At 38.7% G+C, this 18,142-nt stretch overlaps 1 protein-coding gene across 1 annotated transcript; it reads left to right on the forward strand.

The window, feature by feature from the left end:
• Positions 1–17,544, forward strand: LOC139154083 (vomeronasal type-2 receptor 26-like). The gene is made up of 5 exons (XM_070728514.1): positions 1–279; positions 5,406–6,263; positions 8,749–8,976; positions 12,181–12,307; positions 16,646–17,544. Exons 1-5 carry the CDS (start codon positions 1–3, stop codon positions 17,542–17,544), a joined length of 2,391 nt encoding a protein of 796 aa, XP_070584615.1.
• The last annotated feature ends 598 nt before the right edge of the window (positions 17,545–18,142 follow it).

An 18,142-nucleotide genomic window follows, 5' to 3' on the forward strand; every position in this document is an offset into this window, starting at 1 on the left:
ATGTATCAACACATCCTTGCTTTGGCGTTTGCTGTCAAGGAGATCAATAGGAACCCTGAGCTCTTACAGAACACCACATTGGGTTTCCACATTGTGAACAACTGTTTCCCTGCAAGGATTACCTATAAAGCAATCCTGAGTTTACTTTCTACAAAGCAGAAGTTTGTTCCCAATTTTACCTGTGATTTAAAGAAAATGTTTATTGCTGCTATTGGAGGACGTTTGACAGAGACCTCATTCAACATGGCCACAGTCCTTGCCAACTACAAGATTCCACAGGTAGACCCTTGGGATTACTTTCTAGAAACCCCAATATCTTTAATTTCTTCCATTCTTATAACATCTTTCCAGACTTCACTTTCTAAGTGAAAAATCTGGGAGAACACTGTACAAATAAACTATGAAGAGGAGTAATTTAGAAATTAAGGACTCTTTGCAGATGCACAAAAAAGAGATGATTAGCAAACTCATCTTGTCATTGAATTTCAAAGTAGTTGGGCCAATACAGAAAATGCTTCTCTTATATGCTGCTTACCTTTCAGGTAATCAGACAATTAGATTTTTACAGATTATAAATACCTTGCTTTCAATTTTGTGCTATGTTTTAAGTGTTTTCACATTCGTTAAAAATGGGCTCATAACATAGGCAACCTTGGAACTGATACAATATTGCAAAAATATGAACTGGCATATATAATTCCCAGCTACACTTCAGTGCCATTTTTTGCCTTAATTATGATGAATATGAATCCTATTTCCTATTCTTAGGTCATTCATATGGTTGTAATTGAATGGATGTGGATGATTGTTTTAAATATATTGGGGTTTTATATTAGTTTTTAGACTAGTTTTAACTGTTGGATTTCTTTTCTTTTTTTTAAATGTTTATTACATATTAACATTAAAAAGAGAAAACAAACATGATCTAATTAAATTGACAAAGTTATCTCCGAATTTCATACTAGCTATTTGGGTTGTAAAGTATTGCCAATAAAAGCTATCAAAAGCCTTTTGTAAATCAACAAATATCAAAGCAGCTGGTATTTTTATTATAATATTCTAAAGTGTTAAAAATTGTTCTTGTGCTTCTACCAATGTTTCTCAGGGGAAGAAAGCCATTTTGGTCGGGATGTATTATAACATTTAGAATTTTTAAAAATCTTTCGGCAATTATAGAAGCAAAAATTTTATAATCAGTGTTAAGCAGGGAGATTGGTCTATAGTTTTCAATATATTTTCTGTCTTTATTTTCTTTAGGGATTAGTGTTATGTATGCATTGGACCATGAATTTGGAAGTTTACCTTCCTTAAGGGCTTCATTATATATATATAACATTATGGGTTCAAAGAGGTCCTGACAGTATTTATAAATTTCAGAAGGGATCCCATCTGGATCTGGAGTTTTATTGTTTTTTTGTTTTGCAATTGTGTTGTTTAATTCTAAAAGAGTAATTTTATCATTTAAGGTAATTTTATCATTGGTATTTCTATGTTATTGGTATTAGTTCAATTAGCTTAAAATATTTTGAAATTAGTTCTTCTTTTATTTCTCCTTTTTCATATAATTCCTGATAAAATAATTGGATAATCTGTTTATAATTATGATCTATCGACTCCTGCATTTTTATCATCATTTCTCGCAGTGAGGCTAGAGTAATAGTATATGGTGCTTGTGCAGTTTGTGAAGTTGGTGTTTTTTCATTTGGGGGTGTTTCCATGTTACGTTGAGCAGCTGGAGTTGAAGGCTGTGGTGGTGCCTTCTTCCAAGCATTGGTTATTGTATTTAGAGTTGAGGATGACATTTTGAATATATTCCAAACTTATTCTAATTTGATCATGCACTGAAAGGAGTATATTTCAATTATATATTTTGTCCAATTTTAAGTCTGGATCTGGACCCTGGTAGCATAGTCGTAATCAATATAAATTGAAAAATAAAGTTTTGTTAAAGGTAAAATTTGTTAAAGTTAGGGTCTAGTTAAAAATAGACATAGGTTAGGATCAACGTAGGTATCAATAGGATGTAAGAGGAAGATATGGAGATAAACAAAAATCCTAATAAGGAATTCAAATTAATTGAATTGAATTAATTGAAATTGATATTTGAATTAAATAGTTGTATCAAGAAAAGTTTGAAAGATTGAGGGATTGAATTGAATTAAGAGATCTGAAAAGTTACTTATTTGACAAATTATAATAATTTATAAATAGTATTAAATAGCATTATAAATACAGTGATCCCTCGATTTTCGCGGCTTCAAACTTCGTGAAACGCTATACCACGGTTTTTCAAAAAATATTAATTAAAAAATACTCCACAGTTTTTTTGCTATACCACGGTTTTTCCCACCCGATGACGTCATACGTCATCACCAAGAGTCACTTCTCTGTCTCTTTCTCTTTCTTTCCTGTCATTCTCTGCTTCAATCATTTTCTCATTTCTCTTTTTTTCTCCCCTTTTTTCTATCATTTCTCTCTCTCTTCCTTCCACTCTTCTCTCTCTCTCTTTCTTCCTCTCTCTCACTCTCTTCCTTCCTTTCTCATCTTTCTTTCTCTCTCTCTTTCTCTATCTTGCTTCTTCCTCACTCACACTCTCTTCCTCCCTCTCTCATCTCTTTCTTTCCTTTTCTCTCTTTCTCTATCTCTCCCCCTCTTGCTCTCGAGTGGTGAGCGAGCGGGTGGGCGAATGGCGGGTGACCGGGCGAACGGCGGGCGAACGGCGGGCGAGCGGGCAGGCGAGCGACGAGTGAGCGGCCGGGCAAACGGCGGGCAAGTGGGTGAGCGGTGAACGGTGGGCGGGCGAACGGCGGGCGAGCGGCCGGGTGGGCGAGCGGTGAGCAAGCGGCCGGGCGGGCGAGCGGCGAGCAACCGGGCGAACGACGGGTGGCCGGGGTGAACGGCGAGCGGGTGGGCGAGCGGCGAGCGGTGGGTGGGTGAGCGGGTGAACGGCGGGTGGGCAGGTGCTGGGGGGGGCGGGGGCAGCCGACATTCAAAGCAATCTTTGTCGGCTTCCGCACTTTCTTTGCTCCCTGCCCTAATTTCAAGCCCGGCTCCTTGTGCTGCCTTGAAAAAGGGTGCGTGGGGGTAGTTTTTGGTTGTCCATAGGCAAAAATGGTGTTTTTACTTCCGCGCCGCTATATCGCGGAAAATCGATTTTCGCGGGAGGTCTTGGAACGTTAGCCCCGCGAAAATCGAGGGATCACTGTAGTATAAAATATATCAATATATCTATATATCAATCTATCAACATGTAAATCATTCCATAGGCCCATGGAATATTTATAGCTAAGTGAATATAACACTAATAGTAATCAATAATAGCAATAATAACAATGCCAGTAGTAATCAATAAAGTGACTGTAAAACTTATCTAATTACAAATAATGGAAGGATAGGACAAAGGCAGAAAAGAAAAGGGAGAGAACTCAAGAATATAAAGATACAAAAGTTAAGGCAGGCACCAAATATTTTATGTTATTATTCAAATCTCCAATTTATATATTTATACAGTAGTACCTCTACATACAAACTAAATTTGTCCCATGACCAAGTTCTTAAGTAGAAACGTTCTTAAGAAGCAATTTTTCCCATAGGAATCAAAGTAAAAGCAAATAATGTGTGCAAACCCATTTGGAAAGAAATAAAAGCTCAGAATTTGGATTGGAGGAGGAGGAGGAAGAAGAGGAGGAGGAGAGTCACTGCCGAAGGAAGAAGGTGAGATGAGGGGGATCAAAAAAATCCAAAACTTTAAGGCTTAAAAAAGAAAAAAAGGGACTCTTAGGCGGCGAGCAGGAGCACGCGCCTCCAATACACCCAGTGCGAGGCGGCCTCCCATGTACTGCCTCCCATACACTGGCTGCTGCTGCCGCCTCTTCCTTCCCAGGCTGAAAGGCTCCCCTCTCCTCTCACTCGCTCGCTTTGTAGCTGGTGCCTTTTCTTCAATGTGGTGACCTCCTCAGCTGCCCAGAGCATTTCTTTTCTCTGTGCACTGGCAGAGGTTTATTCCCTCTCCAAGCACTCAGAGAAGGAAAATGCTTCATTCTCTCTGGACTGCCAAAGCCTTCTTAAGCACCAAAAGGCTCCTCTGGCAGCCCAGAAAAGCCCAAGATGGCCGGGAGTAAAGGGGGAATGGCAGGAAACTGGCCAGGCCTTTGTGCCGCTCTCAAATTTCCTGGGAACCTTTTCTGGGCTCGGGTTCTTAAGTAGAAAACGGTTCTTAAGAAGAGGCAAAAAAGTCTTGAACACCCGGTTCTTATCTAGAAAACTTCTTAAGTAGAGGCATTCTTAAGTAGAGGTACCACTGTATGGTTATAGTTATGACCCTGATGTTAATTTATTATGTAGTCTTTTTAATCACAAAAGTTCAAGTAAATGTTCGTTGAGCTTCAGCAGCACTTCTGGGACTTTTGCTCTTCTTCTTCTTCTTTTGTTTGATGCAATAGTCCTAAAGTTCAGTCAAGTTCTATAAAGTTCTATAAATTTCAATAAGTTTCAATTGGTGATGAAATCAACAGATACACCAACACAAGTCAGTCAATCATAAAAAACAGAGAGGTAGGGATAAAAATGAAAGTAAACCTAGAAATGTGGAAAATAAAGGTGAAGATCTCCGATCTTGTAACTTGTCACCGACTCAATCCACATAGGTTAATCTGTCCAAATAAAATAACTTTCTCTCACCATCAACACATTCAAAAATACCTTTTACCCTTGGTTGTTACTGTCCGCTCTGCTGCTGTGATTGTTTTTAGCACAGTGTCCAGCAAAATCTAATACAGGAAACAATACAAAATCTTTTCACTTGTTCCGCCTATTCTGCCCGTTACTGCTCGTCCTCTGCCACCATTTGCCAGTAACACAATCATAATTGCTGCCTTTTAATTGGTCCAGCGCAATCACTTGCCAAAATCAAAAACAAAAACAAGGGGGTAATGTCTATTTACAATCCACAGGTATCGATCAAACCCAAACACTCTTAATCCTTTCACTCCAAAAGTATTCTAGTCGTTTGTTGCAGCTTCCTTGATGAAGTCGGAGTGTCATGTTTCTGGATTGGCCAAAGGGACGATCTCTTTGAATGCTGACCAGGGAGTTTCCTCGCTGTCCAATGGGCCTGCTGACCACCCTGGGGTGCATTGGGGATTTCCCTATCTGATCACTGGCTCTACGGGTCGAGGATAGCCAAAAAAATGCTCAGAATGTTGGAACAGCCCCAGAGAAACCGAAAGCTTTCCAGCAGCAGCGTGACACCAAAACGGGAAATTCTGTTGGATTTCTTATATACTTCTTTTATCCCTGCTTTGTAAGCCATCCTGAGTCTACGGAGAAGGGAGGCCTAGAAATCCAAATAATAAATTAAATAAATAAATAATGGCTCTGATTAATTGCTAGGTGTTGTATTTCAGCTTGCCTATGGAACATTTACATCAGTACATAGTGAGAAAAATCTGTTTCCATCTTTGTTCCAAATGGTCCCAGATGAAATGAATCAATACATTGGGGTTATTCAATTACTTCAGCATTTTGGATGGAATTGGATTGGGATCCTGGCTGTGGATGATGACTATGGGGATATGTTTCTGCAGAAAATTGAACCTTTGCTTTCCCAAAACAACATTTGTTACGCTTTCATACGTAGAACCCCAAGGAAGGCATATATAGATGAATATGTTCAGCTGATTACAGTGGAGTTAAGATATGATAAACTCTTTGTGGATGATAAAGTCAAAGTGTGTTTAATTTATGCCCTAATTCCAGCTATGGAAAATCTGAGAGTGATCATCCTTGCAGCATCTATTTTTTCATGGCCACCTTTGAGTAAAGTATGGATTGTTACATCTCATTGGAATTTTGAATCAATGTCCTTTCAGAGACTATGGGATATACAGAGTTTCTATGGTGCTCTGTCATTTGCAGTTCGGTCAAAAGAACCCCCTAGATTTCAAGAATTTCTTCACAGTGTAAGGCCCTCTTGGGCAAGAGAAGACAATTTCATTCAGAATTTTTGGGAGCAAGCATTTGACTGCCCCTTACACATTTCTAGTATAAATGAAGATAACAAGTTATTGTGCACTGGGGATGAGAAATTGGAGAGTGTGCCTAGTATATTATTTGAAATGAGCATGAGTGGACACAGCTACAACATTTATAATGCTGTCTATGTCATGGTGCATTCTTTGCATGTCTTACTCAAATCCAGATCTAGACGTAGAAATGCATTAGGAAAAGAGCAAGTAATATTTCAGGATTTACAACCATGGCAGGTATTTATTTTATTTCTAATACATATTTTTTTAAAAAAATTGTATCATCATATATTGGGCTTTACACATAAAGCTCCTGGAAATGATGCAGAGGTGGGATTCAGGAGGTTATGACCAGTTCTGGAGAACTGGTAGCAGAAATTTGAATAGTTTGGAGAACTGATAAATACAACCTCCGGCTGGTCCCTCCCTCATTTTTCTGCCTCCTTCTGAGATTTTACAGTATCCATGCCCTGCCACACTCAACAAGCCATTCCGATCAAGTCATGGCACACCCACCAAGCCATGTCTACTGAAACAGTAGTAAAAATGTTTGAATCCCAATATTGTAATAATTTTACACATAACTGTTATACCAATGAATTCTGTTGAATAAAAACACTTCTCTTTTTTCAAATAATATTATATTAGTGGTTGAATTGTAGGGATCTTTATTTCCTAATTGGGAATAAATATAGCTATTAATTAAAAATATTATTTTTGGTTTAGGATTCTGTTCTTCTATTCTAGAGAATTTATTAGATCCAAAGCCTTTATACAGGTATGGCTGTTGTTCTTTTCTCTGAGAGCTGTAGTTTTACATGTTAATTTATTTTAGAATCTAAGAACCATAGAAAATAAAGTGAGACGGTTGACATGGAAAAGAACAACATGTTAAGATTAAATTTCTATGTCGTTTGGAGTTTCATAATGCAGTAAAGATAAAGCTGTGTTCTGAAAAGTTCTGGTTGAGTTACTAAATGTAGATCAACAGTCCCCAACATTTATGTCTTTGTTATCTTGGGAGGGGGCAGAGGAAATGGTTTTGTGTGCAGCAGATGTACAGTTCCACTTGCACAAGTGGCAGAAACCATCATGTGTGCATGTGTCTGAGCAGTGGGCTTCATGCATAAGAACGCATTCCCATTGCTTGTGGAAATAGAGCTGCACCTGCCCTCACCATCCAGTAATTGATTAAGACCCAGAGTTTGGAAACCTCTGGTGTTAGAATGGGACCATTTGCCTCCTCCTGTTGGCCGCAGATCTTTGGTCTCCAGCCTTCCACCTCAGACGATTGGGCTCTGCTTCCATTCCCCCCCCTTTCTCTCCTCCTTTTCCACAATCTCTTCCTGAGATGTGTCCTTGTGCCTGGTGCAGAAGTAGAGTTAAGAGGTCCCTTCCCCTCTTCCTCTCTTCCTTTTTCTAAAATTGTTCAAGCAAACTCATCCTCATCTTCCTTGTCTTCCTTTCCATGTATCTCCATGTATCTCCATGTATCTCCATGCACATTCTCCCCTCTTTCTCTTTTCTAAAATTCTGTAAATTCATCCCCTTCTCCCTAAGAAATGAACACAAATTCTTCTTCCCTTCTCCCACTCATGCAGGAGAGCTTTCATTCCCAAATTAGCTTTTTGTAAGCACAACTCTGATTGGCTGGTGTCAAAGTATCCCATGTGGCTAAAAGGCTGGGAGTGAATGTGGTTTTTTGTGATGGAAGGGTGGGCCTAACAGCTAGTGGCCTTTCAGTGAGGGAGAAAAAGCAGAGCCCGATCGTCCAAGGCAGAAGGCTGGAGACCAAAGATCTGCGGACAACAGGAGGAGGCGAACTGTCCTAGAGCCGCTGATATAGATAATCCATATATGTCAATGAAGACTGGCCACTTAATTGGGGAGTTTGAAAAACACTTTTTGAGAATATATTCTGTAGTTCATTCATATTGTATACAGCCAAATAATTGTGGGTTTTCTAATTAGATAAATCATTGTGAGTTAACTTCCCCCATGTTCCTGGAAATTCTTTTTATCATAACAAATATTATAATTTGTATAGTATAAATATCTGCTTTGAAGAGCACAATTATATTTGATATTTTGAAAAATTGGAGCTAATGTAACAGAGGTTAAAAAGGATCAACAGTGAACAATTAATAGCAATACCATAACATTTAGACTTATTTACCACTTCACAGTGCTTTTCAGCCCTCTCCAAGCAGTTTACAGAGTCACCCAATTGCCTCCCAAATTGAGTTCTCATTTTATCAACCTTGGAAGGATGGCAGGCTGAGTCAACCTTGAAACTGGTGAGATTTTATCTGCCAAATTGCAATTAGCCAGCAGTCAGCAAAAGTAGTCTGCAGTACTGCATTCTAACTATTGCACCTCCATGGCTCTAAATGAGCTTATGAGCTGAAAGTAAAGGATGCAAGATATAGAATGGCAACCATTTTGTTAATCTAACAGACTAGATATTGGGAGATGTGACTTCTACTCCTGTTTATATACAAAGCCAATTGGTGAGATTAGATCAGTCTCTCTCTCTTAGTGTTAGAAAGGATGTAAGGACATAGCAGTTATGGACATCTTATCAAAGGACTTGAAGTACATTCAATCCTCCTTTGCATTTTCAAAGAAGGCTAGTTCAGCTTGAAATAATTTTATGCAATTGTTATGATTACAAAGTCTTGCTGTTAATCGATTTCCTTTTATGTATAATATATATATATAGCTCAATTCTGCCTTGAAAAGAATCGTATTCAACAACAGCATGGGAGACACTATTACATTTGATGAAAACAGACAACTGATTGCAGGTTTTGATGTTATAAACTGGATTACTTTCCCCAATAATTCTGTTTCTCGAGTGAAGGTTGGAACATTGGAATCTTGGGCTCCACCAGGCAAAGAATTAACTCTTGATGACAATCAAATTGTATGGCACAGAAGCTTTAACCAGGTGAGAAAGAGCTGCAGATTGTCAGCTAATAATAGAAGTAAAAGCACTCTTTGGAGCCATTGTCAAATAAATGGCAACAATTGAAGAAAATGACATTTCAGTCTTTTGTAACATTTGAAGCTGATGAGATATAACATTTTCTATATACACAATTGAGTAGTATGTCTATGGCAGGTTTAGCACTAATGCTTCCAATGTGCTTGCCAATGGAACTACAGATAGACCTAGATCAGTCATGGGCTCCTCCCCTCATGTGGTGGGGATGCCGTCCGTCCAGTGCAAATGGCCCGGGAACAACATGATGGACAGATTCCTGGTGAAAATCACTGGCTTTTTGTTTCTGCACATGCATAAAAGCCAAATCTCATGCAGGGTGCATACATGCATGTGTCAGGAGCACGTGCGCCCATGCCAGCCACTGAGAACTTTCTGGGTAGCACCATAAATGGCTGCCCAATACTTCCCTAGACATATGACTGTTTATTTAACCACCTTTCAAATTGACAAGGGATTGAAATAAAGCCATTTATGATCTGTCCTATAGTAGAGATTGTAGCCTTCCTTGTTGTCACATGATCACATTTCTGGCACATGGCAACTGGCTCAGATTTAGTTGCAGTGTCCAATAGTCACATAACCCTGATTTGCACAATTTATAGCTAGTTACCAACAAAAGGAAAAGTGCCCTTTTGGCAAATTTTCTTAATGAATATGCAACTAAATTAACAATGTGATTCACTTTACAACCATAAAAATGATTGCAATAATTGAATATTTCACACAGTGTCTTGATTTTGAACTGCAGTATTTTATGACTGAAATTCGCATCCCATTCTGTTTGGATATCTGGGACTATCTGTAGCACCACATTCTGGTTTTAAATAGTCTGGCTGCAAAAGGCTCTGGATTGCATTTGCTTATCTTCAGGGGGGGAAAAGATTAACTAATTCAAATACCTGTCAGATCCCATGAAAACATAATTTTCTGCCATTCTAGGTCCTCTGCTAGAACATCCAAAGAAGTAAATGCCATTTCCCTCTCTTTAACTTAATTCTCCTCATTTGCATTTTCTCCCACTTCTTTCTCCTAGTTGTGGGGTCCTGTTTGGAAAGTTTTACTATTGCTTTATTCCCTGATTCTCTCATACTAGGAGTGGGTTCCTCCCAGTTTGAAACAGTTCACCCATACCTGTAGCAACCCACTGGTGATGTCACAATGACATCAGCAAATTGGATTGGTAAGTGCCGGGTCTGTGGGTGCTGCCATCTTTTTAATTTTTTAAAAAAATTAAACTTTTTTCCTTTTGAACATGAGCAGAAGCCAAGTTCTGGCATTGTGCATGTGTTTTTCGGCTTAACATGGTGCAGCTGGAAATCAAATGAATTGGCAGTGAGGTAAGCTAGAACTCACCCCTGCTTGGAGGGTCCCTCCATGCCCCTTTCGGCTCCCAGGGGGATGTAGGAAGGCTTGCTAGGCCCAAAATGGGTTGTGGGGAAGTGCTTTATCCCCCACTCCCTTTTGGCTTCCAGAGAGATGTAGGAAGGCCTGCTAGGGCTTTAACAGGCTGCACGTGGTGTGCAGCACTCCTTGCAGTAATGGGCAGCCAAAATTTTTACTGCCACACTGTGGGTGTGGCTTATTTTGTGGGAGTGGCTTGATGGTCACATAACTGGGTAGGAGTGGTTTGCCGGCCATGTGACCAGGTGAGAGTGGCTTGAATGATCATCATCGTTCAAGTGAACTGTTAAGTACTTGACTTACAGCCTCACCAGTGTTGCTCTTTGGCATGACAATTTGCTTCACGGTTCCCACGCTCTCCTTCCTGGGTCACTCCCTGCTTCAGGCTGGGTAGCTAGGTGAATGGATGCCAGTTAGCTGTTGAGGAAAGATGGGGGAGGAAATGGGTCCCCTTCACTTCCTGCTGGTGCTGGTCTCCTTGCCACTTTCCAAGGAGGAGGAGGAGGATGGGATTGTCAGCTGGAGATGGACTTATGGCTTCATTTATGTTTATTTATTTATTTTATTTATTTATTTATTATTTAGATTTGTATGCCGCCCCTCTCTGCGGACTCGGAGATGTTGTGAGATGCCCTGAGTCCTTGGAGAGGGGCGGCATACAAATCCAATAAATAAATGAATACATTTCCACTGGTGGAACTGTCTTCCACTCCGTCCTGCCTGCTGCCCACCCTTGACCCCTTGTGCCCCTTTTGGCTCCCAGGGGATGTAAGGAGGCTTGTTAGGCCCAAAATTGGGTGGGGGGTCCCTAGTTGCATGGAGTTTGAGTTGAGAGCTTATTGTAAGTGGCTGTTAAGTTATCCTTCTAAGCTAATCAATGGTGCAGCTCTAAGAATGCCTGATGATCAATGGACATGTTTTCTGTTTCAAAAAGAAAAAGAGAGAGAAAGAATGAGAAAGACAGAGAAAGAGAGAAAGAGAGAAAGAAAGAAAGAGAAAGAAGAAAGAAAAAGCAGGAAACCTTAAATTATTTGGATTATTTTGATGCCTCTAACAGAGTTGAAAATTGCCAGAAAGGAGAAGAGGTTTACTAGAACAAGACTGCCATGCAGAGGAAGGCAGAAATAGTCCTTGACTTATGACCACAATTGAGCCCAAAATTTTGGTTGCTAAGCAAGAATGTTGTTAAGTGAGCTTCACCACATTTTACTCAATCCATGGCATTTCCTGGCTCTAACAGTGATGTTCAAACTAGGGGAGAACATCTGTACTCCAAATGCAGTAAGTGAAATTGAATGTGTAGTTTTAGAAGAGTGTGTGTGTGCATACACATACAATATATAAAGTACATAATGTATATTTTCTGCGCATGTACATATATAGTATAAATACAAAAGGATTAAATAGTATATTTTGGATTTTCAGTGGTAATAAATGGACAGAGAAATTGTATCTCATTGAGGCCTTTGAGGCAAGGAGAAGCCAGGCACTCTAACCCTAACCCTTGATGTGAGTGATGTCAAGTTGGCTATGCCAACCCAGTCACGTGATCACTCAGTAACTCCATCCAGTCACATAACCACAAAGACACTCCCACCCAGTCACATGACTGCCAAACAACTCCCACCCAGTCATATGATCATGAAGCTATGCCCACAAAATAAACCACACCCATAGTAATATTTTTACTACCGGTAGTAAAAAATAATTGGAACTTACCCCTATCTCATGCCTGTTATTTTCCAGGTGCTTCCTCTTTCTGTGTGCAATGATCACTGCTACCCAGGCTCCAGCAGAAAGAAGAAGGAAGGAGAGAAATTTTGTTGCTATGATTGTGTGACCTGTTCAGAAGGACAGATCTCTGGCGGAATAGGTAAGACAAAAAGAAGTTTGGCTTACTGAGCAAAATTCCAGTCGAGAACTCTGATTTATTTAGGGAAACCATGTGAACCACAGCAAATATATATATATATATAGGATTCAGAGATTTCTGGTGATGTTTTGACGAGGTCCCACTTGTCATCTTCAGGCTGGTGCTTCTGTCCTTGTTCTAGGGCAAACACAGCTGTGGTATTGCATATATATATATTGCATATATATATATTGATGTTATATATATATATATATATATATATGTGTGTGTGTGTGTGTGTGTGTGTGTGTGTGTGTGTTTTCGTAAATTTTCACGGGTATATGTATGTAGATTGTTCTGAGTTCGGGTTTTGCCCTGTGTACTATTTTGCATGTTTATGCGACGTTTCGGTGAAATCACATTCACCATCATCAGGCTGAAGTTTCCAAGCTTCGTGCTGTTGTAAAATGGAATGTTTGCAACTGTCATTTCTTCCTGGTATATAGTGTGGGGGTGGAGATTTGGTTTGAATGTAGCAAATAGATTGGGTGATTATGTTTCAGTGATCTGATTGGTTGGTGTAATCATAATTATTAGAAGGATTGACATGGTGATTTTTATGAAGTGTTTTTTGTTTAAGGCTGGTTTCCAAATTTCAAAATTCCAAATTCATAATTATTAGAAGGATTGACATGGTGATTTTTATGAAGTGTTTTTTGTTTAAGGCTGGTTTCCAAATTTCAAAATTCCAAATTCATAATTATTAGAAGGATTGACATGGTGATTTTTATGAAGTGTTTTTTGTTTAAGGCTGGTTTCCAAATTTCTGGTAGGCGGGATGTGTCATCTCTTTTATTTATGCAAAGGAGCCCCCTATCCTAGTCTCCCTTAATTTTCAAATTCAGCTTAAACATGTGACATATATATGTATATGTATATATGTATATATATATATGTATATATATATATGTCCAAGTGAGGGTATGGCTAGCTGATGAGGTCAAAATAAGGCTGAAATAGATCTATCCTAGTCTCCCTTAATTTTCAAATTCAGCAAAAAAAAAAACCCCAACCAAACAAAAAACCAAACATGTGACACACACACACACACACACACACACATATATATTGTGATTCGACACAAAAATATGTAACCCTTCCCTGGTGCAAAGCTGAAGGGATTGGATACTGTAGCCTAGAGGATAATTCTCTGCCTTACAAGGCAAAGGTTGCAGGTTTAAGTCCCAGTGGGTATGGCTAGCTGATGAGGCCAAAATAAGGCCGAAATAGATCTATCCTAGTCTCCCTTAATTTTCAAATTCAGCAAAAAAAACATGTGACACACACACACACACACACACACACACATATATATGTCACATGTTTTTTTTGCTGAATTTATCATGTTTTTGCTGAATTTTTAAAATTAAGGGTGACTAGGATAGCACTATTTCGGCCTTGTTCTGGCCTCATCAGAATATATATATGACGATTTTGGCATATTCGGGTTTCTTCCCGTGTACGATTCAGAGATTTCTGGTGACATTTCGACGGGATCCCATTCATCATCTTCAGGCTGGTGCTTCTGTCCTTGTTCTAGGATGAACACAGCGAGACCTGAGCTGCCTTCCCTCTATAAATATTGGTGGGTGGGTGTGGTTTGATGGCTCAGCAGCTGCAAGCTGTGTTGAAACTTCCTGGTGAGTCAGTGGGGTAACATCTGGGGTCATTGATGTATTTGATGTATGCTGATTAGTTGATGTTTGTGGATTGGGGGTGATATCCTGAGTAGTTGGAGCTTGCAGGCTACTTAGTTGTTTTGCAATGTGTTCTAAGTCAGTTTGTATGGCTGGGATACATTTGTTAATGAGGGCTGGTTTCCAGATGTCTGATAGGCGGGAGGTATCATCACGCTTTTTCATATTTTGGGGATGTTTTTCTATCTTGATGGCTTCCATGATTATTCTTTGGCTGTAGTATTCTGTTTTGGAAATTAATTTCATTTTGTCAAAATCAATTTCATGTCCTGTAGTTTTGAAGTGTTGGAAAAGGGAGGAAGTTTTTTCTTCTTTTCCTCTTTTTTTCTTAATGCAGTCTTATGTTCTGCAACACATGCATTTACTCTCCTGTTAGTTTGTCCAATATATGTGACTGGGCAGATTTTACATAGTATTTGATAAACTTCCTGGTTTTCTAGCTGGATATTGTCTTTGCGGTTTCTTAGGATGTTGGCTATTTTTTTATCTGTACCAAAGGCTGTCTTGATGTTGTGTTTGCAGAGAATTTTGCTGATTTTATCTGTGGTGCCTTTGATGTAAGAGAGGGGGGGGCGATGCCATTGTTCTGTTCTGTGTATTGGTGGGTGTCGCTTTTTAGATTAGGTTGGTGATTGCTTCTGTTTGGAATCCATTGGAAATTAATACATTTGTGAGACTGTGTAATTCAGTTTCCAAGTGGTCTTTGTCGGCTAGGCATTTGGTTCTGGAGATGAGGATCTTCGCTTATGGAATTGATCTGTGCAGGGTGGTGGTGGGATTTTGTGTTCAAGTAGAGGTTGGTGTGTGTCTTCTTCTGGTAGACGGTATGTCCTAGGGAGCCATTGTTTTTTTTTTTGTAGATTAGGACATCCAGGAAGAGAAGTTGGTTGTTGGTTTCTGTTTCCATGGTGAATTGTATTTTGGGGTGTAGGCTGTTGAGATGTGTGAGGAAGCTGTCCAGTTTTTCTTTCCCATGTGGCCAAATTACGAAGGTATCATCTATGTATCTAACCCAGAGTTTGAATTTGTGTTCAGATTTATCCAAGGCGTTGGTTTCAAAATATTCCATGTATAAGTTTGCGATGACGGGTGAGAGGGGTGATCCCATGGGGCTCCTTTTATCTGTTTGTATCTTTGTTTATTGTGGATGAAGTATGTATTCATCAGGCAGTGGTTGGTCAGATCTAAGATGTGACCTGAGATGAACAAGAAAGAAAATTTAATAAGGAAGGAATAGTAACTGGGTTCTGTTTTATTAAATGATATATTTTTAGATTATTGTGAACTGTATTTAATATATATTATATATACAGTGGTACCTCGACATACGAGTTTAATTCGTTCCAGACCCGAGCTTGTAAGTCGATCAACTCGCATCTCGAACGAATGCCTTTAGACTTTGTTTTTCGCACTGAGATAACCAGAAGCAAGGATTCTTGTGCCACCTAGTGGAAGCTCGGCTTGTATCCCGAATTTGAGTTTGGGTGTCGAACAGAAATTTCGCTCACGTCGCGGCTCGTAACGTGAAATACTCGCATGTGAAGCAGCTTGTATCTAGAGGTACTATTATATATATATATATATATATATATATATATATATATATATATATATATATATAAATTTTAAACAAAATATTTTTATGATGGCATATGGCAGTGTAATCAGCAGGATATAAATTAATTTTAAAGAAATTCATTCATAGGCCAAGACAACACCAGGTTATAAATGATCTGAGTAAGCTGTGAGATACATTTATCCTTTCACTGTTGGAAGAACTAGTTTCTGAGCATAAAGAAAAGCAGGTGGTATTGATCTCCATTGTTCAGCTATCAATTTCCATTAATGGATAGATAGTATGGAATATTAAATTGATAGTCAAAATGTGAACGAAGTAACAAAATATAATTCAGTGAAGCATTTCTCTCTTTATATCTGTACCATTTCCCCTAAAATAAGACATCCCCCAATAATAAACCCAATTGGACTTTTGAATGCATGGCAATAAGGCACTTCTTTCAGGATTAAAAATAAAAATAAGGCAGGGTCTTATTTTTGAGGAAACATGGTAGTAACATGAGAATTTAGTGTTTTCTAATAAATATGCAGTTCTAATAAATCTAATATTTTAAATCTAATAAAATTAGTCTACGATCCATAAACCTTTGACTTGGTTGTCAAGTTGTTTGCCATAGTTTAGACAAAATAGGATTCTCCAATTTCTTTAAATGACATATTATTAGTATTAAGAATTTATAATATTTATTTTTATAAACTTCTCTCTGAAACTCCAAATATTGCTAATCCAAACTGGAAGATACTTAAGAATCTACAGTTTTAGTAACCATCTCAATTAACAAGTGAAGAGAGGGGATAGAAAACACTTTTATTTGCTTTTGATTTTTAACAATGTTATCTTTGCATAATGAAGGCTCTTTACTTGATAAATTTACTTTATGAGACTCATGTATGATTTATCATTAAAAATAATTGGTATCCTCTCTTCACAAAATATATAACATGTACTAACATCAACTATACACTCTATATTCTATACTGGTAGAGAATTGGGTTTGTTGGAAATATATCTTCTTTTTTCCAGATATGGATGTCTGCATGAAATGTCCAGAAAATGAATATCCCAACAACATCCAAAATCAATGTATTCCCAAAGCGTTTACCTATCTCTCTTATATTGAACCTTTGGGAATTCTCTTTGTTATATTGGTTATTGTTTTCTCTTTGATTACAGTCCTTGTGCTTGGAATATTTTGGATGCATCGAGAGACTCCAATTGTCAAAGCCAATAACTGGAGTCTCACTTGTACCATCCTCCTTTCCCTTCTCTTCTGCTTCCTCTGCTCCTTCCTCTTCATAGGCAGGCCTAAAAAGATTACTTGCCTTCTCCGGCAAATGACTTTTGGCATTACCTTCTCAGTGGTCCTTTCATCTGTACTGGCAAAAACCATGACCGTGATTCTGGCATTTGTGGCAACTAAACCTGGCTCTGGATTGAGGAAATGGATAGGAAGAAGACTGGCCAATTCTATTGTCATCTCAGGTTCTTTCATCCAGGTGGGAATTTGCATTGTTTGGCTGAATACATATCCTCCTTTCCCAGATACAGACCTACATTCAGGGAAAGGAGAAATCATAATGGAATGCAATGAAGGCTCTGTGATCCTGTTTTACTCTGTCTTGGGATACATAGGGTTCCTAGCTATAGTCAACTTTAATATTGCTTTCCAAGCCAGGAAACTGCCTAACAGTTTCAATGAAGCCAAGTTCATCACATTTAGCATGTTGGTTTTTTGCAGCGTTTGGCTGTCATTTGTTCCAACCTACCTGAGCACCAAAGGGAAATACATGGTAGCTGTGGAGATCTTTTCTATCTTATCCTCCAGTGCTGGGTTATTGGGGTGTATATTTTTCCCCAAATGCTACATCATTTTACTGAGACCTGAGATGAACAAGAAAGAAAATTTAATAAGGAAGGAATAGTAACTGGGTTCTGTTTTATTAAATGATATATTTTTAGATTATTGTGAACTGTTTTTGTGTGGGAGGGTTAATGGTATGTTAATTTATCTTGATGGAATTTAGAAAAATTACCATGACCTTGATTTAACTTAATTTATACATAATACTTTAGATCAGTGATTTTCAACCTTTTTTGAGCTGCGGCACATTTTTTACATTTACAAAATCCTGGGGCACACCACCAACCAAAATGACACAAAATGATACCCTAAGACATTCTCCTATCTTTTTCCATCCCTGTCTCCTCCCCCCCTTGTGTGTGTGGGTGCATGTGTGTGTGTGTATACACTCTTGAACCATTTCCAAAAACAGGTGAGGGCTGGGTTTTTTTTCTCTCTTATTCTTTGGGTCCTTTTTATCATATGCTTTAAATCAAGAGTCACTTCTCTCTCTCTTTTGTTTCTCTCTCTTTCCTCTCATTCTCTGTCTCAATCATTTTCTCATTTCTCTTTTTTTCCTCCCCTTTTTGCTCATTTCTCTCTCTCTCCCATCCTCTTCTTTTCTCTCTCTCTCTCTTGCTTTCTTTCTCTCTTTCTTTCTCTCTCACTCTTGCTTTCTG

Source organism: Erythrolamprus reginae, chromosome Z (assembly GCF_031021105.1).
Source record: "Erythrolamprus reginae isolate rEryReg1 chromosome Z, rEryReg1.hap1, whole genome shotgun sequence".
Taxonomy (NCBI): domain Eukaryota; kingdom Metazoa; phylum Chordata; class Lepidosauria; order Squamata; family Dipsadidae; genus Erythrolamprus; species Erythrolamprus reginae.